Consider the following 22,701-nt stretch of genomic DNA (forward strand, 5'->3'; position numbering starts at 1 on the left):
CACGTGCCACCACACCCGGCTAATTAAAAAAAAATTTTTTTTGTAGAGGTGGGTCTCACTTTGTTGCCCAGGCTGGTTTTGAACTGCTGGGCTCAAGTGATCCTCCTGCCACAGCTACCCAAAGTGCTGGGATTACAGGTGTGAGCCACTGTGCCCGCCTGAGCATGCGTTGATAGTCTCATAAATGAGCAACATTCCTCCATATATAGCTCCTGCTGATGAGAAGTTTGGTGGTGTGGTGATATTTTTCTTTTCTTTTCTTTTCTTTCTTCCTTTTTTCTTTTTGAGATGGAGTTGCCAGGCTGGAGTGCAGTGGCATGATCTCGGCTCACTGCAGTCTCTGCCTCCCGGGTGTGAGCAATTCTCCTGCCTCAGCCTCCTGAGTAGCTGGGATTACAGGCACGCGCCACCACACCCAGCTAATTTTTTGTATTTTTAGTAGAGACTAATTTTTTGTATTTTTAGTAGAGGGTTTCACCATGTTGGCCAGGATGGTCTCGATCTTCTGACCTCATGATCCGCCCATCTCGGCCTCCCAAAGTGCTGGGATTACAGGTGTGAGCCACTGCTCCTGGCCTCTTTTTTTTTTTTAAAGATAATATCTCGCTCTGTTGCCCAGGCTGGAGTGCAGTGGCGTGATCTTGGCTCACTGCAAACTCCCCCTCCCAGGCTCAAGTGATCCTCTCACCTTGGCCTCCCTAAGTGCTGGGATTACAGGCATGAGCCACTGTGCCTAACCTAGTGTGGTGATATTTCAAGAACACTTTACAAAGCTTCATTCTACTTGCTACAGCTTGAGCATAAAGATCCTGACTCTGTAGTTTTCTTGTGATATAAACCAACTACATTTAGGGTTCATTTTCTTATCTTTTGCTCACCCCAGTCTTAATTTTGTTGCACAGTGGAAAGCACATGAACTTCATGAGGTTCAGAAACTGGGTATAACACAGCCGCTTCTCTTTGAATCCTAATGACCTTGAATAAGTTATCCAATCTCTAATCCTCAAAATGGAGGATAATAATACCTCAGAGGGCTATATTTAAAGATGCTGTGAAAGTACCACATGTAAATTATCCAGTACAGAATTTACCTTTGTTGATTCTCAGTAAATGTTTGCTGCCTCTCCACTGAAACAAAATGAAATGGTGTGAATAGCTTTGTGAGCTTTAAATAATCTAATTAAATAGAAGTCATCATTCTGTTTCCTCTTTCAGAAATGGGCATTAATAACATAATTTATAATCTCAGTAGTATCATGTGCTTGGCCAGGTACATGCCCAGGTTTGGTATTCTTTAGATTTTTGTTTCTTCTTGCCCTACATACTTTGAAAGCCCTTGGAGAAATCCTACAGCAAATTCACATGATTTATGAAACCAACAGTTGACTAATTCTTACTCTATTTCTTTGACTAATTCTTAGTCTATGTATCCACATATATGAACACTAAATCTACCTGTTACCTTCTTTTTATGGTATCTAGGTTCTCCTACTTTGCCCTACTTCTCCTTTCCCCACTAAGAACTTTGAACCACATGGAATTTATTAGCTAGCATATACCCTGGTCTCTTCCTGTTTTGGTATTTCTGGTTGGATTGACTGTGATAATCCTTACTGGATATTCGACTAATTGTCTAAAATAAGCTTACATATCATGAGTTAAGAGGTAGAGTGCCAAGGACTTGAAAAGCTTGAACTCCTAGGACTTACTTGCTGCAGTCCAGTTTAGAGAGAAATTAATGATTTCTGAAAATGTTCTTAGCACTCAAGAGCATTGAAATATTATCAAATATTCATTACACATTTGTCTGCATAGCACTTTCTGGGAACCCAGATGGATGTAAAACATGTATGCTTTGGTTCTGAGTTTCTTCCTTCTAGGGTAGTCTAGTTAGAGTTCAGAACAAATCAAAAAAGTTGAAATGTAAGACATTAAGCCTTTTGAATACAAAATATTATGGATAATATGTGCTTATAAATTTGAAGACTTTGTCCTATTTATTTTTTATAAAGTATGGTGAATTTTGTTTTCCTTTACCTGTGAACTAGAAATAAAAATACCCTGTAGGGCTATTGTGATGTTTAAATGAGATTGGATATGTAAAGCCCAGTTATAATATATAAACTTACATATATTCTTTCTAATACATACAATTAGTATTTAGAATTCTAATTTCTAATTGTATACTATTTTTTAAATTAAACAAGTAATATGATACATGGTTAAAAAAATGCAGGCAGAACAAAGTAAGTATTCTTCTCACTTCAGACCCGAGGTTCTTCCCTATGTTCTTCTGTACCAAGAGTATGGTTTTAAATATTTTTCATTAATTATTCTAGAACATATGCACTTACATATACTTACATATTTTTATAACATATAAGTGGGAACATATTATTCATGTTGTCTTGTATCCTGTGTTTTTCATTTAAAAAGAGATTTTTGGCTATATTCCCTGTCAACAAATATAGCTTTTAAATACATTATTCTTTTATTGATTGCTGAGTATTCTATCGTTTGGATATATGATAATATAACTGATATTTTCCCCCAGCACTCCTTTAATGCATTTTTTTCAAAACTTTCATCTTCTTAGGATCAACTCACTATCCTGAAGGTCCATTCTCCCAAGAAGAAGGGACAGAAAGACAGATCTATTTGTAAGAAAGGCTTGGGTATCCCATGAACGAGCCAACAGAAAACCGATTGGGGTGCAGCAGGACTCCAGAGCCAGATATAAGGCTCAGAAAAGGGCACCAACTGGATGGTACAAGAAGAGGTGATAATGACAGCCACCAAGGAGATTTGGAGCCCATTTTAGAGGCATCTGTTCTGTCTTCCCATCATAAAAAAGTAAGTCAAATTGGAAGGATGATAAACAAAGGAAAAAATGTGGAGGTTGTGGCAGAGGGAGGATATGGGAAAAAAAAAAAGTGTGGGTCCATTGCTGGAGAGAGGATGGGGTGGTAAGAAGGAAACTTGCACATTTGTATTTTTTTCTTCTGGATAACTTGAAGTCTCTTATCTTTATTATTATTGTTATTATTATTATTATTATTATTATTATTATTACTATTGAAACGGAGTCTCGCTCTGTCACCCAGGCTGGAGTGCAGTGGCATGATCTCGGCTCACTGCAACCTCCGCCTCCCGGGTTCAAGCGATTCTCCTGCCTCAGCCTCCCAAGTAGCTGGGACTACAGGTACATGCCACCATGCCAGGCTAATATTTGTAGCTTTAGTAGAGACGAGGTTTTGCCATGTTGTCCAGGCTGGTCTCGAACTCCTTACCTCAGGTATCCTCCCACCTCGGCCTCCCAAAGTGCTGGGATTACAGGCGTGAGTCATCGTGCCCGGCTTCTTATTCTTAAATTAGCTTAGATATTATTTGATTTTGATTTTATGGTTAATGTCTTTCTGCTGACTCTTTTTTTTAATTTCGGAGACAGGCTCGCTCTGTCGCCAGGCTGGAGTGCAGTGGCACGATCTTGGCTCACTGCAACCTCTACCTCCCAAGTTCAAGCGATTCTCCTGCCTCAGCTTCCCGAGTAGCTGGGATTACAGGCACCCGCCACCACGCCTGGCTAATTTTTTGTATTTTTAGTAGAGATGGAGTTTCACCATGTTGGCCAGGATGGTCTCCATCTCAACCTCCTTATCCACCTGCCTCGACCTACCTGAGTGCTGGGATTATAGACGTGAACGACTGCGCCCGGCCTCTGCTGACTCTTAAAAGCATACTTAACCTGCTTTATCTTGCTGAAGGGAGAAGACGTGTTCTATAGATACCATATAATCTGTCTAATTTAACCATACTTTAGTTATGACGTTATCTGTTATTTTTGGAGAAATTCAAATTGCGTGTTAGAGCTACTTTTCCAGAAATTGTTTACCTCCAGTGTATACCTTGGGAGTCAGTAGAGTTCTGAAAGCTGAAGCAGATTTTATTCTTTCATTTCCTAGAGAAAAGAGCAACCTTTAGGCAACTATACCTATAGAGCAAAAGTATCAGAAAGTCATTGTTACAGACATTTTGCTATGTGCTTTGGAACTTCCAAATTATATAGCATGTGTTTAATGTTTTATTACTAGTACAGTGTTTCTCAGACTGTGGGTTGTACCTATTAGTGGGTTTTGAAATTAATTGTATTATAAAGTGTTAAAAATTAAAGATCAAAATAGAATAAAAACATTGAAGTGTGTATATAGTAATACACATTTAAATTGTTATTTTATTTTTATATAGTTATGTATATAAATATGAATAATATATGAAATACATGTCTTACAACGGATTGTGGTTAACATTTTGAAAGCCTCTACTGGGAACAGCAGCTTGGGGAAGAGGGTTTTGAGGTAGAGGAAACAAGCTAGTGCCAAGGTCCAAAGGTGGGAATATGCTTATCTTCCTTGCCTTCCCCTCCTGCCTCCCACCACCACCTGTGCCTGCTTGTATCATCTTTCTCTTCTTTCATCTTCTCCGTTATTTTATTTTATTATTATTATTATTATCTTTTTTTTGAGATGGAGTCTGGCTCTGTCACCCAGGCTGGAGTGCAGCGGCACCATCTCGGCTCAGTGCAACCTCCGCCTCCCAGGTTCAAGTGATTCTCCTGTCTCAACCTTCCGAGTAGCTGGGACTACAGGCCTGCGTAACCACATCCGGCTAATTTTTGTATTTTTAGTAGAGACGGGGTTTCACCATGTTGGCCAGGCTGGTCTTAAACTCCTGACTTCAAGTGATCCGCCCACCTTGGCCCCGCAAAGTGCTGAGATTACAGGCGTGAGCCACTGTGCCCAGCCTTCTTTTTTTTTAAAGGACCAAAAGAAAGCCAGTGTAGTTAGAGCATGAGGAACTAGAGGGAAGAGTGAAATGAGATGAGGTCAATGGGCCAGTCAGAGAACAGATTATACAGGTTTATTGAGGGAATTTAAATTTTATTTTAATAAAATTGCCTGGCAAGTGGGCAGCTTTTGGGGTGTTTAAACATGGAGACATTTGTGTTTTTAAAAGTATCACTCTGGTTGTGGAATGGATTATTTGAAGACAGAATGGAAGAGGGACCCAGGTGTTAGAATATAGATGAGAGGTGATGTCACTTGAAACAGCGTGGTGGGAGCAGCAGAAATGGAGGGAAATGGTTGGATTCTGGGTATATTTTGTGGGTCAAATCAACAAGACTTCCTGATGGATTAGCTGTAGAGTGAGGAAAATAGAGGAATCAAGGCTGATTCTCTGAGCTGAACTGAAATGGTAAAGCAAGAGGGAGGAGCGGGTTTAAGGTAGGGAAATCAAGGGTGGTGTTTTGGAAATGTGAGATTCGAGATTCTTATTAGATATCTTAGAAGATATATTGAGGAGTCAGTAAATGTGTCCCTATAAGATTTTTATTTACCTCTGTTTCTTAACTATTTTTAAAACTGATACTGTTCTTACAGAATCTAAGAAATTTTCAAGCTTGAAAGAATTTCAGGCTAGCCAATTTGAGATTCATAATGGCAATAAAATTCTGTTTATCATGCCACATTATTTTTAATTGCATACAAAGATCTAACATGTCACCCAGGGACCATTTCACCCACTGCTCTGTTTGGTCGCCAGTCTTTTGTCTCTCTTTTCAGCAATGGTGAGGCGGATATCCTTTCCTCAGGGAAGAGAAGTCTGTGGTTTGTTGCCCTTACCAATAACAAAAATGTTGGAAAGTTGAGTGGCAAAGCTGTTGCCATTGGCATCTTTCATGTGAACCACATCAAAAGATCCAGGGTGCCTCTCTCTGCTGGTTATCACACCAATTCTTCCCAGGTTAGCACCTACAGTCACCATACACAGGTTACCAGTGTCGAACTTGATGAAATCGGTAATCTTGCCAGTCTACAAATCAGTCTGAATGGTATCATTCACCTTGATGAGGGAATCAGGGTAGCAGTTGGTGCCGGGCATCATGAGTCACCAGATGAAGGATTCCTTTTGTGCCCACAGAGATTTTTCTCACTTTGTATTTGGCTTCCTCAGGTGTAATAGGATGTACAGCAAAACGACCCTTGGTGTCATAGATGAGACGGAAATTCTCTCCCGTCTTGTCAATGCTGATGACATCCATGAATCCAGCAGGGTAGGTTATATCAGTTTGGACCTTGCCATCGATCTTAATGAACCTCTGCATGTAATCTTTACTTCATCTCCTGTCAGGGCATACTTAAGTCTGTTCCTTAGGAATATGATGGGGAGACACTCTCTCAACTTGTGGGGACTGGTGGATGGACGAGGAGCAAACACACCAGTCAATTTATCCAGCATCCAATACTTTGGAGCTGCCACCCACTTCAGATGCTTCTTGGGACCACGCACCATGGCTGCGTTAGGCAAGGAAAGCAAAATATATTTTTAGAGTCCAGAACTTGCCCACCCAATCACTTTTGTGTCAGATTTACATTAATTGATTTTTTTATGTGTTGTAATACTATATATTTTTGTTTACTGTCTTCACTGGTTGAAGTGGTATCTTCTGTAGATTATATTTGTGTTTTAATTTCGCTAAGAAATAATTAGGTGGATGGGATTTTTCCCATCCTTATGAATGAACTCATTTATTGCCCTGAAAGCCTTTCTTTGATTTTCCTTTAATCTTGAGCTAATGCAGAAGTTAGCAGTATGAACAAAAGAACCATTTTTTCTTTCATTTGTTTTAATAGATTTTTCTGTGAGGAGCCAAGGAAAGAAAGGATCCATAGGTTGTGGAGTGTTAGAGCTGAAAAGGCCCTCCCAAATCATCTTGTTTGCCTTCCTCAATTTACCAGTGAGGAAATTGTGTTTTTATTCCCAATGAAAATTTGCGTATGTTGTTTCTCTTTGGAGTTGAAGTTGTTTGCTGAAAAAGAGAATCTATATGCAGTACTGTCCCTTGCTGCCAATTTCACGGTTAATGTATACTACACATGGGAGCTAGAAAAGAAGGGGGATAGATAAGAGTTACAGAGAACTGCAGTTTTGAGACTGAAAGGCAAAATATTAATATCTTCAAATGATTTGAGGAGTTCCATATGCTGATTTTTTGTTTTGTTTGGAGAAAGGACTCATTTCTTAAAATTTTCAGTTTTGAAGTTGAAACATCTGAACTGTAGACTGCAACCTTCTCGATAATTCTAGTAATACCTTAATTGTATCACTTTTACAGACATTATCTCATTTGCTTCTCAAAACTATACTCTGATATAGAAAGAGCAGATATGATTTCTTTTTGAAAGTGGACGAAAACAGGATTTAAAAAGGTTAGTTTAGTAATTTGCCCAAGGTAACATGACAAAATGAGAGCATGTGCTAAGTCTTCTGACTGCTCTTTCTGCTGAACAAAGCTGCCTTTATGAAAATTGGCACCAGATTGACTTAATGTTTCTGAATTCCAAACTCAGTCCCTGAGTTGTTTATATTGAGCCTAGAGGTTAGATTCAACAGTTGGTCTTGTTTTTTGACAGAAGTTGTTGCAGACCTCATTTTCTGTTAGGCCAGAGTAATTTTGCTTCTCAGATGTGTTCTAACTTTGTAATGGGTTTTCTGTTTATTTTGAAAGCAAATAGAACGAATATATCATAGTACAGTCATTCACATTTCTAACAATTTTGCATCATTTTCTTTGTTTTTTCCCCTCTTTTAGAAGATGCAGATCTTAACTAAATTGCTTAGGCTTCATTTAAAACATGATGGGAGCCCTTAGGCTCTCTTAAGTTGTGGAGATTGGCATTCACATGCCAATCATGAATAAGGATAAAAGCAAAATAGGAAAAGCAGCAGGGGTGTCTCGTTTTTTATTAAGTGGAATTCTGAATTTATAAAGTAAGATTTAAGGTAATTATGTGCATTACAGACTGGTATCTTTTTGTACAAGTCTTTACCGCCAGGTTTCTTTAAATCAATAAACCTATTAGGAGTGCCCACCTGATCACATATTGCCCTTTATAGAAAAGTACAAATGCCAGGATTTTGTTCCAGACCTGCTGAATCAGAATCTTTGGATCCTGGGTATATTTTTTTTGTTTCACAACTAAGGTGCTCACTACTGTTTAAAAACCTCCTTCCTGGCCAGGCGCAGTGGCACACACCTGTAACGTCAGCACTTTGGGAGGCCGAGGCAGGCAGATCATGAGGTCAGGAGTTTGAGACCAGCGTATCCATCATGCTGAAACCCCTCTCTACTAAAAATACAAAAATTAGCTAGGTGTGGTGGCAGGCACCTGTAATCCCAGCTACTTGAGAGGCTGAGGTAGGGGAATCGCTTGAACCTGGGAGGTGGAGGTTGCAGTGAACCAAGATTGCACCACTGCACTCCAGCCTGGATGACAGAGTAAGACTCCGTCTCGGGGAAAACAAAACAAACAAAACAAAACAAAAAAAACAACCTCCTTCCCGTAGGAGATAGTTAAGGAAAACAAACAAACAAAAAACCAAACCAGTCCCTAATTTTTTTTGATATTTGTTTTAAATAAGTATTTTATTTAAAATAGTTAATGTATTAAAAACTTCTTAGCAACATGCTTTGCAAAGAAATCTTAACACATTCTCTGAAGATTATTAGGGAAATAAAGTTAGATTTATTTACTGTTTGTTAAAGGTAAATATGACATTTACTCACAGTTGAGTCTTAAAAATTTTTTTTTGAGATAAATTTTACATACCATAAAATTAACCCATTTAAAGTATACAATTTAATGGTTTTATTAGTCACAGAGTTGTACAACCATCACTTCATTCTAACTTTAGAACATTTTTATCATCCCCTAAAGAAACCTTAACCCATTTGCCATCACTTCCCATCTCTACCCCCAACCCTAGGCAACCTCTCTAGTCTACTTTCCGTCTCCATGGCTTTGTCTATTCTGGACTTTTAAATAAATGGAAGTGTAAGGCGTGTAGTGTTTTGTGTCTAGCTTCTTCTACTTAGCATAATGTTTTTAAGTTTCATCAATATTGTAGTATGTACCAGTACTTCATTCCTCTTTATGACTGAATAATATTCCATTGTATGGATATACAGAGAGGTTCTTTCATATTTGTAGTTTCAGTCTGTGGTTTCAGTTACCCCTGGGTCAACTGAGATCTGGAAATATTAAATGGAAAATTCCAGAAATAATTTAAAAGTTTTAAACTTTGTGCTGATCTGAGTGGTGTGATGAAGTCTCTCACCTTCCTTGCCCTGTCCTGCCTTACCCAGGAAATGAATCATCCCTTTGTCCAGCATATCCATGTTGCAGATGGCTGGCTGCTTAGTTACTTAGTAGCCTTCTGGTTATAAGGTCACAGATCACAAGAAGCGTGAGTGCAATACACTAAGATATTTTGAGTGAAAGAGAGAGCATATTCACATAACTTTTTTTTTTTACAGTATATTGTTATAATTGTTCTATTTTATTATTGGTTGTTGTTAATCTCTTACTGTACCTAATTTATAAATTAAACTGTGTTATATGTATGTATAGGAAAAAACAGCATATATAGGGTCCAGCAGTATCCATGATTTCAGGCATCCACTAGGGGTCTTAGAACATATTTCCTGTGGATGGGGGGAAACTACTGTACTATAGTTTATCCAGTAATGAGTTGATGGACACTTGGATTGTTTCCACTTTTTGACTGTTGCAAATAATGTTGCTGTTATCATTCATGTAGAAGCTTTTGTATGGATGTGTTTTCATTTCTGTTGGGTGTATACTCAGGAGGGATTTTTCTGGGTTATATGTTAACTCTGTGTTTAACATTTTGAGAAACTACCAGACTGTTTTTCATAGCAGCTGCACCAGTTTATATTCCCACCAACAATGTGTGGGGGTTCCACTTTCTCCACACCCACACTAACTATTGTTACTATATTTTGAATATAACTATCCTAGTGGGTGTGAAACGATATTTCTTCATAGTCAGTTAACTCTTGAGCTTTTATCAAGAGACCTGCCTAGGTTAACTTTAGCTCAGGATTTTAAGTATTAACCTCTTTGTGGAATTTGGAAATAGAAGCTAAATTCAAACTTACTATGAAACTCAAGTTGTGTCAGTTTAACTTCAAATGGTCTTCTCATCATCTGTTCTGCCATTACTTTAATCTAAGCCACCACCATCTTCCATCTGGAATACACCTGACAGGACTTCTTGTGCTGTCCAATATATTCTTCACACAGTTCCTAGAGAGAGCTCTTAAAAATATAAAGTTTATGATGCCATTCCCATTTAAGAAATTCATTTGTTTCCCATTGCACTTATGGTAAAATCCCAAATCCTTTCTATAACCTTTGGGATCCTGTGTGATCTCACTGCTACCCTGTCTGGCCAGCTTCATTTCAGGACGTTCTTCTCCGTGTTCACTGAGCTGCAGCCACATTGGCCTTGTTTCAATTTCTTAAACAGGCTGGGCTCTTTCCAGCTTCAGAGCCTTCAGACATGGCTCTTTCCTCTGCCCGGAGTGTTGTTACACCCACACCTCTGGCTAACTGCTGTTCATCCTTCAGTATTCAGGTTAAGTTCTCTACTTCCACTTCATTCTATTTCAAGTTTCCCATTGTTATCTTTAATTACCTTTTATTTTCCATTACAGTGCGTATCATGACATATATTTGTGTGACTTATATATTTATGTTTATAAACATATAAAGAACATTTTATAAAAATTTATGATTGTTTAATAATTGTTTTTGCTTGTAGACTCTTCAGTTCCATGGTGGTAAGAATCTTGCCTTTTTGTTTTCCTCTGATATCCTCAGAGTCTAACCTAGTCTTTGAGTGGCATATAACAAATAGTTGTTGAATGAATTTATCAGCAACAAATTTAAAGTTCTGTGTCTAAGTGGTTTCAAGTAGTTTCTTTAAAGAGATGTACAAAAGGAGCGCGTGGGGACGTATACTATTTAGATGCTTAGGGAAGCTTAACTAATCTACTTCTTTAATCTTAGAATAAATGCATTTTTATCAGGAGAATAATGACAGTTCACTTTTATTGATCTTTTACAATGGATGAAGCAATGTTTTGAGCTCGTTTGAATATGTTATTCATTCCTAAAGTAGCCTTTTGGAATAGATATTATTAGAATCTGCTTTACAGATGCGGAAGCTGAGGGTTCACGTGAATGTGTGTGTATTATACACTGGGACTCTTGTCATGGGGATGATATACTGTTTCTCTTCAAAGGGGCAGGATTTTCTTTTCATTGCTTTATTGTAAAAAGTGCAATATGGCAATTTCAGTGGTTATTTGCCTTTAATACATTTTAAAGTACATTATTTCCATAGATGGTAAGAATTGTGGAAAAAGAGACCCTGTGATAGGTGATAGTGATCCATTGTAGTTGTGGAATTGGCTCTCAAGTAACATTAAATAAAATACCTGTGTGTACAGTTAGATTACGTTTACCTGTGCATAGGAATCCCTTCCTTATTTGAGGTGATGGAGAGGTTAGTCTCTTTGGTTCCTTATGAAGCAGAATGGATTTTTAGAAAGAGTATTAGAAACTAAATACTTTAAAATTGAAATCTCTGCAGTAGGAATCTGTATTTGTCACAAGTTCCGTTATGTGATTGTGAGGCACACTTAACGATTGAGAGCCAGTGATCAAGTTTTCTTTTCATAATGCATATACGTAAGTTCCAGACTGGTAGGAATTACATCAGGGTAAAGCTGGGCCTAGAGGAGCTGGGTGTTTCCTCTTTTGTAAATGCAGTATGTAATAGTATGCCTCTTGTCTCACAGGGTTGTAATGAGAATAACTTAGTGCATGTAAGGCAGCGGTAACACTGCCTGGTACAGAGAAAGCACTTAATAAATGTTAGATGTAGCATATCATTGGAGGTATATATTTGTGTCAAAAAGAAAACACTTCCTCTGTTATCTCCAAAGGACAAAGTTAATCTTTCTTTATTTCTTTTTGTTTTTATTAGATTTGTATTTATCTTATAAAAAATAGATTGGTGGTTATCTGTCTCCACTCACTTGAACACGTTTATTCTCTGCATCCAAAATAGTCCAGGAATGGCTGGACCTGGTGCTCATGCCTGTAATCCTAACAACTTTGAGAGGCTGAGGCGGGCAGATCGCTTGAGCCTGGGAGTTCGAGACCAGCCTGGACAACATAGCGAAACCTTCTCTCTACAAAGAATACAAAAATTATCTGGGCCTGGTGGCATGTACCTGTAGTCCCAGCTACTTGGGAGGCTGAGATGGGAGAATCGCTTGAGCCCAGGAATTCGAGGCTGCAGTGAGCCATGATTGTGCCACTGCACTCCAGCCTTGGCAACAGAGTAAGACCCTGGCTCAAAACAAAAAATTACACATATAATGTATATTCCAAGAATATTGTATTTGTGCAATATTTAAGTAAAGAAATGAATGATTAAACCTGAGTTTTAGTCCTGGCTGTACTGCCAGCCAGATGTGTGACTTTGGCCAATTTTCTTGATTTCTTTGGGTTTCATTTTCCTTACATTAAAATGGAGATGTTTAACTGGGTGATAAACATCTAAGATTTTCTTATCCTCAAAATTTCTGTGGTCCCCGACACTATATTAATACTTTTTTGTAATGGGATAAAAAATGAGTGCGAGTCATAGTTTACTTTTTTCATAAATCAATCCAGTAGGTATCTTTGCTTAAGCAGCCCTGTTTAATGCCTTCTTTGATCACTTTTATCATGCCTGGTTTTATTTAGTGAAGCCATTTCTGTGGACTAGTAAATAATTTTGAAGGAAATAGTTTGGTAAAAGGGAAAAAGCAGGGTTTTGTACAGAGTGACCTCAATTTGTATCCCTGATCTCTTCTATATCATTATTTTTCAAACTTGTGTGTAAGAGGACCCTTCAAACAAAAACAACAAAAACCTTATAAAAGTATTACACACACACACACACACACACACACACATATTGTAAGTGGATAGTCTGATAAACTTTTATAAACTAGACACTCCTGTATAACCAGCACTCCTGGAGGTCTCTTTATTACCTCCTCATAGTAACTGCCTATTCCCACTCCCCCAAAGGTAACCATTACCCTGACTTCTAATGGCATAGATTAATTTTGCTTGTTTTTATACTTTATCTCATTGTAATCATTCCATATATACTCTTGTATCTGGCTTCTTTTGCTCAGTATCATGTTTGTGAAATTCATCTGTATTTTCTGGGATAGCTGTAGATTATTCATTTTTATTGGTCTGTGGTATTTCTTTACATTACTGTACCAATTTTTATTTTATTTATATGAAGGCAACCTGGGTTGTATCTAACTTGGGGCTATTATAAATAATGTTGCTATGAACATTTCAGTACTTGTTTTTTAGTGAACAAATGTATGCACTTCCATTAGCTACATACCTGTGAGTGGAATTACTGCGTTAGGAAGATGATCCCATTCTCCCTTTAAACATCAAAAATATTTAACAGACCTCACTACATGATACTCACATTTTAAATATTAGTTTGAAAAAAATACATGATAGAAATTGGCTATGAATTCAGTTCATCTTAAGTGAATTTGTATTTTGTAATTCACGCAGCACCTGCATGTATTTTAAAGTAGTTACATCTACTTTATGAATATGAGACATTTATTCAGTCTACAGATTACATTTAATGTGCATATACACTTGCATAATTTTTGAAGTAATTAGCCAAGATAGTGGTGTTAGGTTGGGAATTAAGGTACTGCTTAAAGCTGTCTACCTTCTCTTAGCTTCTGTTTCTTCATTTACCATGTTTGATCCAGATTTCCACTTAATAAAATGGGTATAGAAATATGCTCATTTCAGAAAATTGTTATGAGGGTTTGATTAATTTGTAAAAAGCACTTAGTATAATGTCTGGCATGTAGTGTATAATAAATAATAATTGTTACTCTGTCCTTCCTTTATAATAGTACTTGACTACTCCATAACTGTAGTAAATCCTGATAAACACATCTTGAAGTTATCCACATATCTCAGCCACCCTTAACTTCAACAACCTTTACATAAAGGTGATTTCTAAATCTGTCATCTTAGCGCAGTCTTCTTTTTTTTCCCCCTTTTTTCTTCTATAGCCTTCAAATGAGAAGTGCTTTCTTCTTTATTGGACTTGTAACCATTTCAAATTGAACTAATGTTAAACTAAGGTTAACTGTCCACTCCCCCATCAGCTTTTCCTTCTATTCTAACTTCCTAATCCTAATTTCTCTTAAATAGTACCAACTTACTTTCAGGTACTCAAACTTGGTTCCTAGACTGTCAAGAGTGGAAGGGATCCCATCAGTCATTTAGTTTAGTAGACACATGGATGCTTTTAATCCTTCTACAAATGTTTTTAGTTTCTTTACCATGTGTTGGCACTTTGGACTTGAGAAGACATAGTTTTTGCCCTTAAGCAGCATGTAGTTTAGTTGGAGAGACAGGTAAATCAGTACATTTGTGGTGAGTGCTGTGTGATTTTATGCACAGATTACTATGGTAGTAACTCCAGCTGCAAATGGATTTAGCTAAGAAAGGACTAAAGGACATTTTTGACAAAGGGAACAGCAGATGTGAAGATTCAGAAGCAGATGTAATATGATGCCTGTAGGGAATAGTAATAATAATAGCTAATGTTTATTGAGTACACACTGGCACATACTGACGTCTGAACCTGAAAAATGTCTAGCATAGCTGGAATGAAAGGTCAAGGTATAGTGGGGTGGAGGGTGTGGTGGTAAGTAAGACAAGACAGCTGGGGCCTGAAATCTAGGTCTTTAGCCTCCTGGTCCAGTATTATACCATCATTCAAATTTCTTTTTGCAATTTATATCAGTTTCAAATTTTGTGTAATGTTGTGTACTGGTTGAAATGATTAGACCATTGCCCCTAGGCCTCTGACCCTAAAGCCTGGACTCTTTTAACTATATTTGCTAAAGTGTATAGTTAGGAGGCATTTTTAAGCTTTTGGACAAAAACATAAGAGAGGCATTTCAAACCAGGTTGTCCTGATCTTTATTTTTATGGCTCCCCTCTGCCTCCCTGCTCCCTTTCTGAGCTTTCAAGATATTAGGTTGAATAAAGAGATCAGCCTTTATGGTTGTCCTACTTTTCCTCTGCTCCAGATTCTTCTTTATAAATTGGGAGATAAGGAACTTTTATTCATTCAACCTTCATATTCTGTTAAACTGGTTTACTTTAACCAAAATCAAGAATGCCACTATATAATAGTTTATTATAAGAAAACTAACTTGTAAATAGACTCTTGTCAATCACTTCATTTTATTTTCATGGAGAAGCCTGCTTAAGAAATTCAATTAAGATTAGAGGCTGGGCGTGGTGGCTCACGCCTGTAATCCCAGCACTTCGGGAAGCTGAGGCAGGTGGATCACCTGAGGTCAGGAGTTCAAGGCCAGCCTGGCCAACATGGTGAAACCCCGTCTCTACTAAAAATATAAATTATTAGCCGGGCGTGGTGGCAGGCGCCTATAATCCCAGCTACTTGGGAGGCTGAGGCAGGAGAATCGCTTGAACCCGGGAGGCAGAGGTTGCAGTGAGCCAAGATTGCGCCATCACACTCCAGCCTGGGGGACAAGAGCAAGACTTCGTCAAAACAAACAAACAAACAAAAAAACCAAACAAACAAAAAAAAGATAGCATTGCTATTAGAGAATTTTTTAAAAACTGAGTGATTTTAAAGATCTTTTCCATTAAGCTTTGATGGAAGTCAGAGTATATATATTCCTAGGCAGGCCAAAATGAATATTCATATAGACTAGATTTTGTAGTTATTCTTTTGGAGAATACTGGGTATACATCCATCAATACTTATTCTTCAGCTGTCATTTTTTTTTTTGTAGATACCTTTGTTTCCACAAACCTCTTTGTTTTCATTTGTTAGTAATATCAGCTTGCTAATGCCCTTGCTACACATTTCCAATTTCTAAAGTTAAGGCTGGCTTCAACCTGTCAACTTGCAAAAAGACCATAAAAATCACCTGTTGATCAAACTAAGCCAGGTTTATTATATACTCCAGTAAGGGTGAACACTGCCCTAAAGAGTCCTAGAAGTATTTCAGAAAGAAAGTATTGGATATGGATATTTACAGGGTTTTGGGGTCTGGTTTCAAGTAGTTTAAGGAGATTTTACTTGGCCCCGTTCTGAGTTTGTGATAGAATTCTTGGATCAAGTCTTGATAAACAAATATTTATTTGATAAGTGAGCATGTTTGCCCAGTTGAGCAATTTATTGTTCTAAGGATCTAATTGAGCAGTCTGTTGTTCAGTTAAATGAATTTTTGAGAAATTCCTAAAGCTAATGATGAAGTTATTTACTGGTTTGCATTCTTACCTTCCTGGGCAAGAATTTCCGAGAACAAATAATAAAGTTACGTTGATATAGGGGCCTTAGATCTTAGTCCTCATAATTAAGCTATGTGAATGCAGAAGGTCTCAGTTCTTAATGACATTTATAAAGGCAGACAAGTTTTAATCAAAGGTTTACTGTCTCCAGCCCTGGATATTGTACCATTTCTTGACGTTTTTCATCTAATTGTGGATGGTAGATGGTATCATGATTGTGAGTCTTTGTGGCGCTTCGTGTACTTCCACTAACATTTAAATACATCATTTATGTTTTGCTACTTTCCTAAATGCCCCTGAAGCTTTAGATGAACTAGTCTCTTTTTCTCAACATGGCACTTTTGCTTTTCCCTCTTGGTTATTTTCCTTTATCTCATCTTTGCAAAATTTTTATTCTTCATGCAGCCTTTCCTGAGCCTCATCATTTCTATCTTTGAACTAGCTATACCTTTTTTTCTATGAAGTCATTTATGTGGCTTATTTAGCACTTTATTAGATTGTAAGTCTGTGGAAGACAGAGACTATGTTTTATTCATCTTATTTTTAATCATCTAATAAATATTTGTTAAACTGAATTACTCTGTTGAATTGAGTTAGACCAAAACCAGTAAATACCCAATAGGTTTGTGAATTGTTTTCATATTAGACTGATCTTAAAGACCTTTTATCTTTATCACTATGGTTCTCTGTCTTTCCAAAGGTAAAGTGTACTCTGGAAAATTCTCATTTTAGATTGCAGTTTGGACAGATCATCAAAGTCAAATGTTACTATGTTTTGAAATACAGTCAGCAAAGTTCTCACAGATGGACTTTACTGAAAACAGATGGTAGGAGGGGGGAGATATTTCAGAATGTCTTTGTGCTCATTTCAAAGCATTGACCTCTACAAGTTTAAATATAGTTATTCATAGAAAAACCTGGAGAATTAAGTTTTATGCCTTTATTCTTGGCAGCTTTGGTTTTGTTTAATCTGTCACAATGTCATGTTTCTTGTCATAATTTTGTTGAGGGTATGGTAAGGAGTATGACAACAGAAGCAGAACATAGCGTGCATGTGATCATTGAATATAGATACAATTTATTGTTCAGAGAGGTATCTTTGGGTACTGTGGTTTGGTGGCTGTTGGATGGAAGTTAGAAATAGTAATTTCACTCATAATAAAATAGTTATTTGGACTTAATATTGGAAGACAGAGATTATTTTAAATATAGTGTCTAGCATAGTCTTTCCAAGCCATCAGTATGTGACATATGGTATACCCTAGGGAAAGTATTTTTTTAGCCAGTGTTTAACTCTGCCACTGTATTCTTACTTTATCCTCTCTCTAACCCAGGGAACTGCATTTACCACCACGCACACCATGTGGATACCTCACTAGCAACTCCATAATACTTGAAAACAATAAATAGTTAATTATGGTCTAGTATTTTAATTTATCCTTTGAGAACATATTTGTGAATATTCCTTTATACAAGGGTAGGACTTGGTCATAATACTTGATAAATCAACAGATTTATTAATACTTTGCCCTTCTGAAGGAAATTGTTTTTGTTTGTTTCTCTTGTTGCCCAGGCTGGAGTGCAATGGCACGATCTCAGCTCACTGCAACCCCCGCCTCCTGGTTCAAGCGATTCTCCTGTCTCAAGCCTCCTGAGTACCTGGGATTACAGGCGCTCGCCACCTCACCTGGCTGATTCTTGTATTTGTAGTAGAGACAGGGTTTCACCATGTTGGCCAGTCTGGTCTCGACCTCCTGACCTCAGGTGGTGCATCCGCCTTGGCCTCCCAAAGTGCTGGGATTACAGGTGCGCGCCACTGTGCCTGGCCGGAAATAATTCTTTGATAAAGATTCTGAATCTTGCTGACATATTGGGATGGATGGAAATATTTATCTTTACTAAAGTAATTTTTTTTTTTTTTGAGACAGGGTGTAACTCTGTTGCCCAGGCTGAAATGCAATGGCACGATCACAGCTCATTGCAACCTCGACCTCCTGGGGCTCAAGGAGTCCTCCCCCTCAGCCTCTTGAGTAGCTGGGACTGCAAACAGGCACGCAACACCACTCCTGGCTAATTTTTATATTTTTTGTAGAGATGGGGTTTTACCATGTTGCCCAGGCTGGTCTCAAGCTCCTGGGCTCAAGCCATCCTCCTGTCTTGGCCGCTATCAGTAGTCCTGTATGTAACCAGTTGCACTTAGCCTGATAATCAAAATTACTGATTGTGAGTAATCTCATTGATTACTTACGGAATCATATTGATTCAGAGTGCAATTTCATCATGTTTTACTTAATGGTAGTATACATTAACCATATTGTGTTTTACGTGCATATCTGTAGTTTCGAAACTGCCGACAATAATTTGTATGAGAATAAAGACTCTTTGTTTCTGTTTCTTTGGAGAATCAAATACATATTGAATATGTGCAAATATCTGAGCTATTTTATGTAACATGATTTTATATTTTAACATCGGTCTGCTATAATCATTTCAAGCTATTGCCCGTTTTCAGGTTTTATATAATTTTAATGGAATTTTATCATTTTAATTTCATGTTTAATTAGGTACAGCCCTCATTAACTTATTGTTGAAAGTCTTCTAGAGCATTTATTAATTTAGCCATCACGTAAGTATGTTCCAGAAGCCATGGGAAAGAAGACAGACACTTAAAAATCTAGTTTAGGAAATGATACACTAAAAATGTAAAATTATATTAAACATTAAACAAAATAGTATTAGTCAATAAAAGAGCTGTAATCAGATATTACTGTCAAATGAGAGGCACAGACTTAAGTGCTAAAGAAGTCAGAAGAAGTAGTAAGAAGAAACAGAAGTCAGAAGAAGCAATTGCTGTGGATTAGATAGGTTATGCAGTCTCTAATGAAAATTGGTTCTTGGTGGGGTAGGGGGGTGAAAAACTATTAAATACTACTATGGTTTGTAACCCCCCATAGGGCCACAGTACATAGATAGTATATCTGTGTTATTAAAATTCATGGGGATGAGGAAAGTGATCTAAAATGTCCCGGGGCCGGCTGCAGTGGCTCATACCTATAATCCCAACACGTTGGAAGCTGAGGCAGGAGGATTGCTTGAGGCCAGGAGTTCAGGACCAGCCTGAGCAACATAGACCTTGTCTCTACACACATGCATGTGCACACAACAGACACAGTGGTGCATACCTGTAGTGCGCGCCTGCACACACACGTGCGCACAGTGGTGTACACCTGTAGCCCCAGCTATTCAGGAGGCTTAGGTGGAGGATTGCTTGAGGCCAGGAGGTTGAGGCTGCAGTGAGCCATGATCGCACCACTGTACTCCAGGAGCCTGGGTGACAGAGCAAGACCCCGGGGTCTCAAAGAAAAACGCTGTCTCAAAGGAAAAAAAAAAAAAGGTCCCGGGGCTTGTGGGTTAGCAGTAATGAAAGGTTGAGGAACACGAGTTTAGGATAAAGAAGGGTTTTAAATAGGAACTATGAAGTTTAGTCATTGAAGGATAGATGGTAAGTTTTAGGTAAACAAAGATGGAGAGGTTATTTTATTCAAGATGGTTTTCTTGGAGATTATATGTTTTTATAAAATCAGACTGGGTGTGTAACATGTCTCACATGCCGCATCATAGCCTCTAGTTAGTGTCTTATAAACTGAAGTAAAGGAAAATTAAAATCTCAGAATTTCCTTTTAAACAAGATCAAATTGTAGTAGATTACCCATTGCTCTGTGTTCATTCTTACCAATTAGTTTTTTGATTAGAGGTAGAGGATTCATTCATTTCTTTGTGCAGTCATGTTAGCAGTACTGTTTATCTAAACAGACTCTTGGTTACATATGGAATTATGGTTCTCTTGTGCTGTCTTATTCGTTGAGTTAAAGAATTATAGAATTTTTTAGAGATGTAGAAGACTGTAGATTGTTTAAACTCCTCCCTTGATATATAGGGAGAAAATGGACCTGCAATGAGGATCCATCCATTGATGTTAGTGGTAGAGCTGGCCTCACCACTTTGGTCTCCTGACTTCCAGTCTACTGCCCTTCTTCTCACAATATCATTTTATCTAAACCAGTATGAACCTTGGTCTGGAGGCAGAAATTTTAATTTTAGTAATTTATCTCTTTAGACCATACCAGATTGTCACTTCTTTTTCCATTTCCCTAGACAAATCAGTCATTTTCTCCAGAATGTGGAAAGGCAGTGGGTTTTGGAGTTTGACTTTTCCACTTCAGCTTTAACCTTGGACAACTTATTTAACTTCTTTGCCTAATGCCCTTATATGTTAAATGGGAATGAGAATACTTACTTAATAAGGTGGTTGTTAGGATTAAGTTAGATGACCTATATATAAAGCCCTTTCCTCTGTGTTGGATGTATTTTAAAAATTTATTAAATGTTTTTCTCCTCTTTCTTTCTCTGCCACCTAGAGTACTTACCACATTGTGTATCACAGTTAGTTATTTTATGTGTCCCAGGTGCGAGTCTTGGAGGTTTTCCCCTCAGTAATTTCTCAACTTTATGTAATATTATTATGGGGTCTATGACATAATTTTTAAAAAAACAAACCAGTAAAGCCAGGAATTTGCTACTGAAACAGAGATGCTGCTATAGTAGACAGTTAATTCATCTGTCAGAGAAGAATTGAGTACTAGTGTTCATTTTTAATACTAATAATTCTGTAATAAACTGACTTACTATATTGTTGATTCTTGTCTAAGGCCTTGTTTTGACCTTAAGAATTTCATTATAATTCTGCAAGGGAAATGTATTGATTGTGTCATTTGGCTCCCAGTCTCTGTCCTTGACTGTTTCTGTGATTGCCTTGCAGAGCTCTGAGGAACATGAGTACAGTGATGAAGCTCCACAGGAAGATGAGGGGTTTATGGGCATGTCCCCTCTCTTACAAGCCCATCATGCTATGGAAAAAATGGAAGAATTTGTTTGTAAGGTAAGAGTGCAATTTCTTGTCATTGTCATGCCATATATTTAGCCCTTCCGAAACAGAAACATTTAAAGAGAGTGGTAGTACTATAGCCTTTGGTTTGCTTTGGGGAAGATCTGTGGCAAGATGGGGACAGAAGTGGTCTTGGGACTCTAATCCTGTTGGAGACAGAATACATTTGTTGGCTTGTAGTAGCCATGATAAAGCTCTGATAAAACTAGGATGTCCAGCTGGGAAACAAACATTTCCTAATGTAGGTTAACAGAGTAAATGTCTTATTGGTGGTTTAGACAAACAGAATGAAACATAATCAGAAGTGGTTGACGCCTGGAGATATGAAAATGCCTTCCTCAGGTCCCTTAAATCTGTTCTGCTGAGTGACTGCAATGGCAAATGTACTGTTCTTTCTAGGGATTCTGTGAGTATTCAGGCTACTCTTGAGAGAGACATTTTCCAGTTTTCATGTGCATCTGGTATTTTCAGTTCAGCTGGTATACAGTCTGTCTCTAAGGCTTTTCTCCCAGTCCATTGTCTTGATTCCCTAGGACCTATTATGGGATTCTTTTTTTTTTTTTCTAAAATAGTAATTAGAATTGAGTTTGCCTGCTTAGAGAAAATAGACACACTGGTAAACTTGTAGGTACTTAATCAATCAGATCAGTAAGAGCCCTGGCAGGTAGGATCTAATTAACATAAGTTGATCAGTCTGTGTATATATGTATGTGTATGTAAATTGATTTATTAAACATTTCTGGAGAACTCTTTTTTAGAGAGAAATTTTTGTGACACTTAGCTTTTCATGGCTTTTATGAAACCAAAACTTTTTATGCACATGGTCTTAGATCCAGGGGACTAAATATAGGTTTTCTTACATTCACAATAATGCTGGAAATAATTGGGATCAGTGGACTTAGAATACTATTACTTTGGACCAGGGTATGAAAAGAGAACATTGTGAAGAGAACATTGTGATCTGAACACAGACATCCTTTCCAAGACTAAGGGTCCAGTGGGTTTTCAGGGGGAGTTTAAACATTTATGGGTCTGTAATAGAAAATTTTAGCCAGTTTGAAAATGAGTGAAGAAACAACTCAACAGAACAATAGATTCATTCTAGTGATCACTGTCTCAGGAGAATTAGTACAAAAGGATACAAAAGATTATTTTGTTTTTAAAATGCAAATTTGGTGTGAAGAACTCTCTCAAAGTTGGCAAATTCAGTATCTGGGCCATTAGGGAATTTTAATATTTAGAGATCAGCGGGGGTACCGTCGCTGACTTAACTGCCTTTTTGTCCTCTCCCTTTCTGAACAGAGAGCCAAGAATAAAACAAATAAAACTCTAGATTTAACAGTGAATCGGAGAATAAATAGGGCAGGACATTTGTTTGCTACAAACTATGATCTTCTGAAGAAAAAGGAGTATTGTAAATATCCCTTAGCAGTTTGTTGA

At 37.6% G+C, this 22,701-nt stretch overlaps 1 protein-coding gene and 1 pseudogene across 8 annotated transcripts in view; one reads left to right on the forward strand and one right to left on the reverse strand.

Annotated features, from left to right (window-relative positions):
- ADIPOR2 (adiponectin receptor 2) overlaps positions 1 to 22,701 on the forward strand; it is a 99,602-nt gene that overhangs the window by 62,732 nt on the left and 14,169 nt on the right. For all 8 annotated transcript variants that reach the window (XR_656189.4, XR_010135633.1, XR_010135632.1 and 5 more), the window contains exons 2-3: positions 2,597 to 2,853; positions 21,136 to 21,255. Coding sequence is in view for 5 of the 8 variants with exons in the window: in XM_009247313.4 (XP_009245588.2) it covers positions 2,683 to 2,853; positions 21,136 to 21,255 (291 nt within the window). In the remaining 3 variants the exon portion in view is untranslated. The remainder of the gene's footprint in view (positions 1 to 2,596; positions 2,854 to 21,135; positions 21,256 to 22,701) is intronic.
- LOC100440741 (small ribosomal subunit protein eS4, X isoform-like) lies at positions 5,575 to 6,351 on the reverse strand (annotated as a pseudogene).

Source organism: Pongo abelii, chromosome 10 (genome assembly GCF_028885655.2).
Source record: "Pongo abelii isolate AG06213 chromosome 10, NHGRI_mPonAbe1-v2.0_pri, whole genome shotgun sequence".
Classification (NCBI taxonomy): domain Eukaryota; kingdom Metazoa; phylum Chordata; class Mammalia; order Primates; family Hominidae; genus Pongo; species Pongo abelii.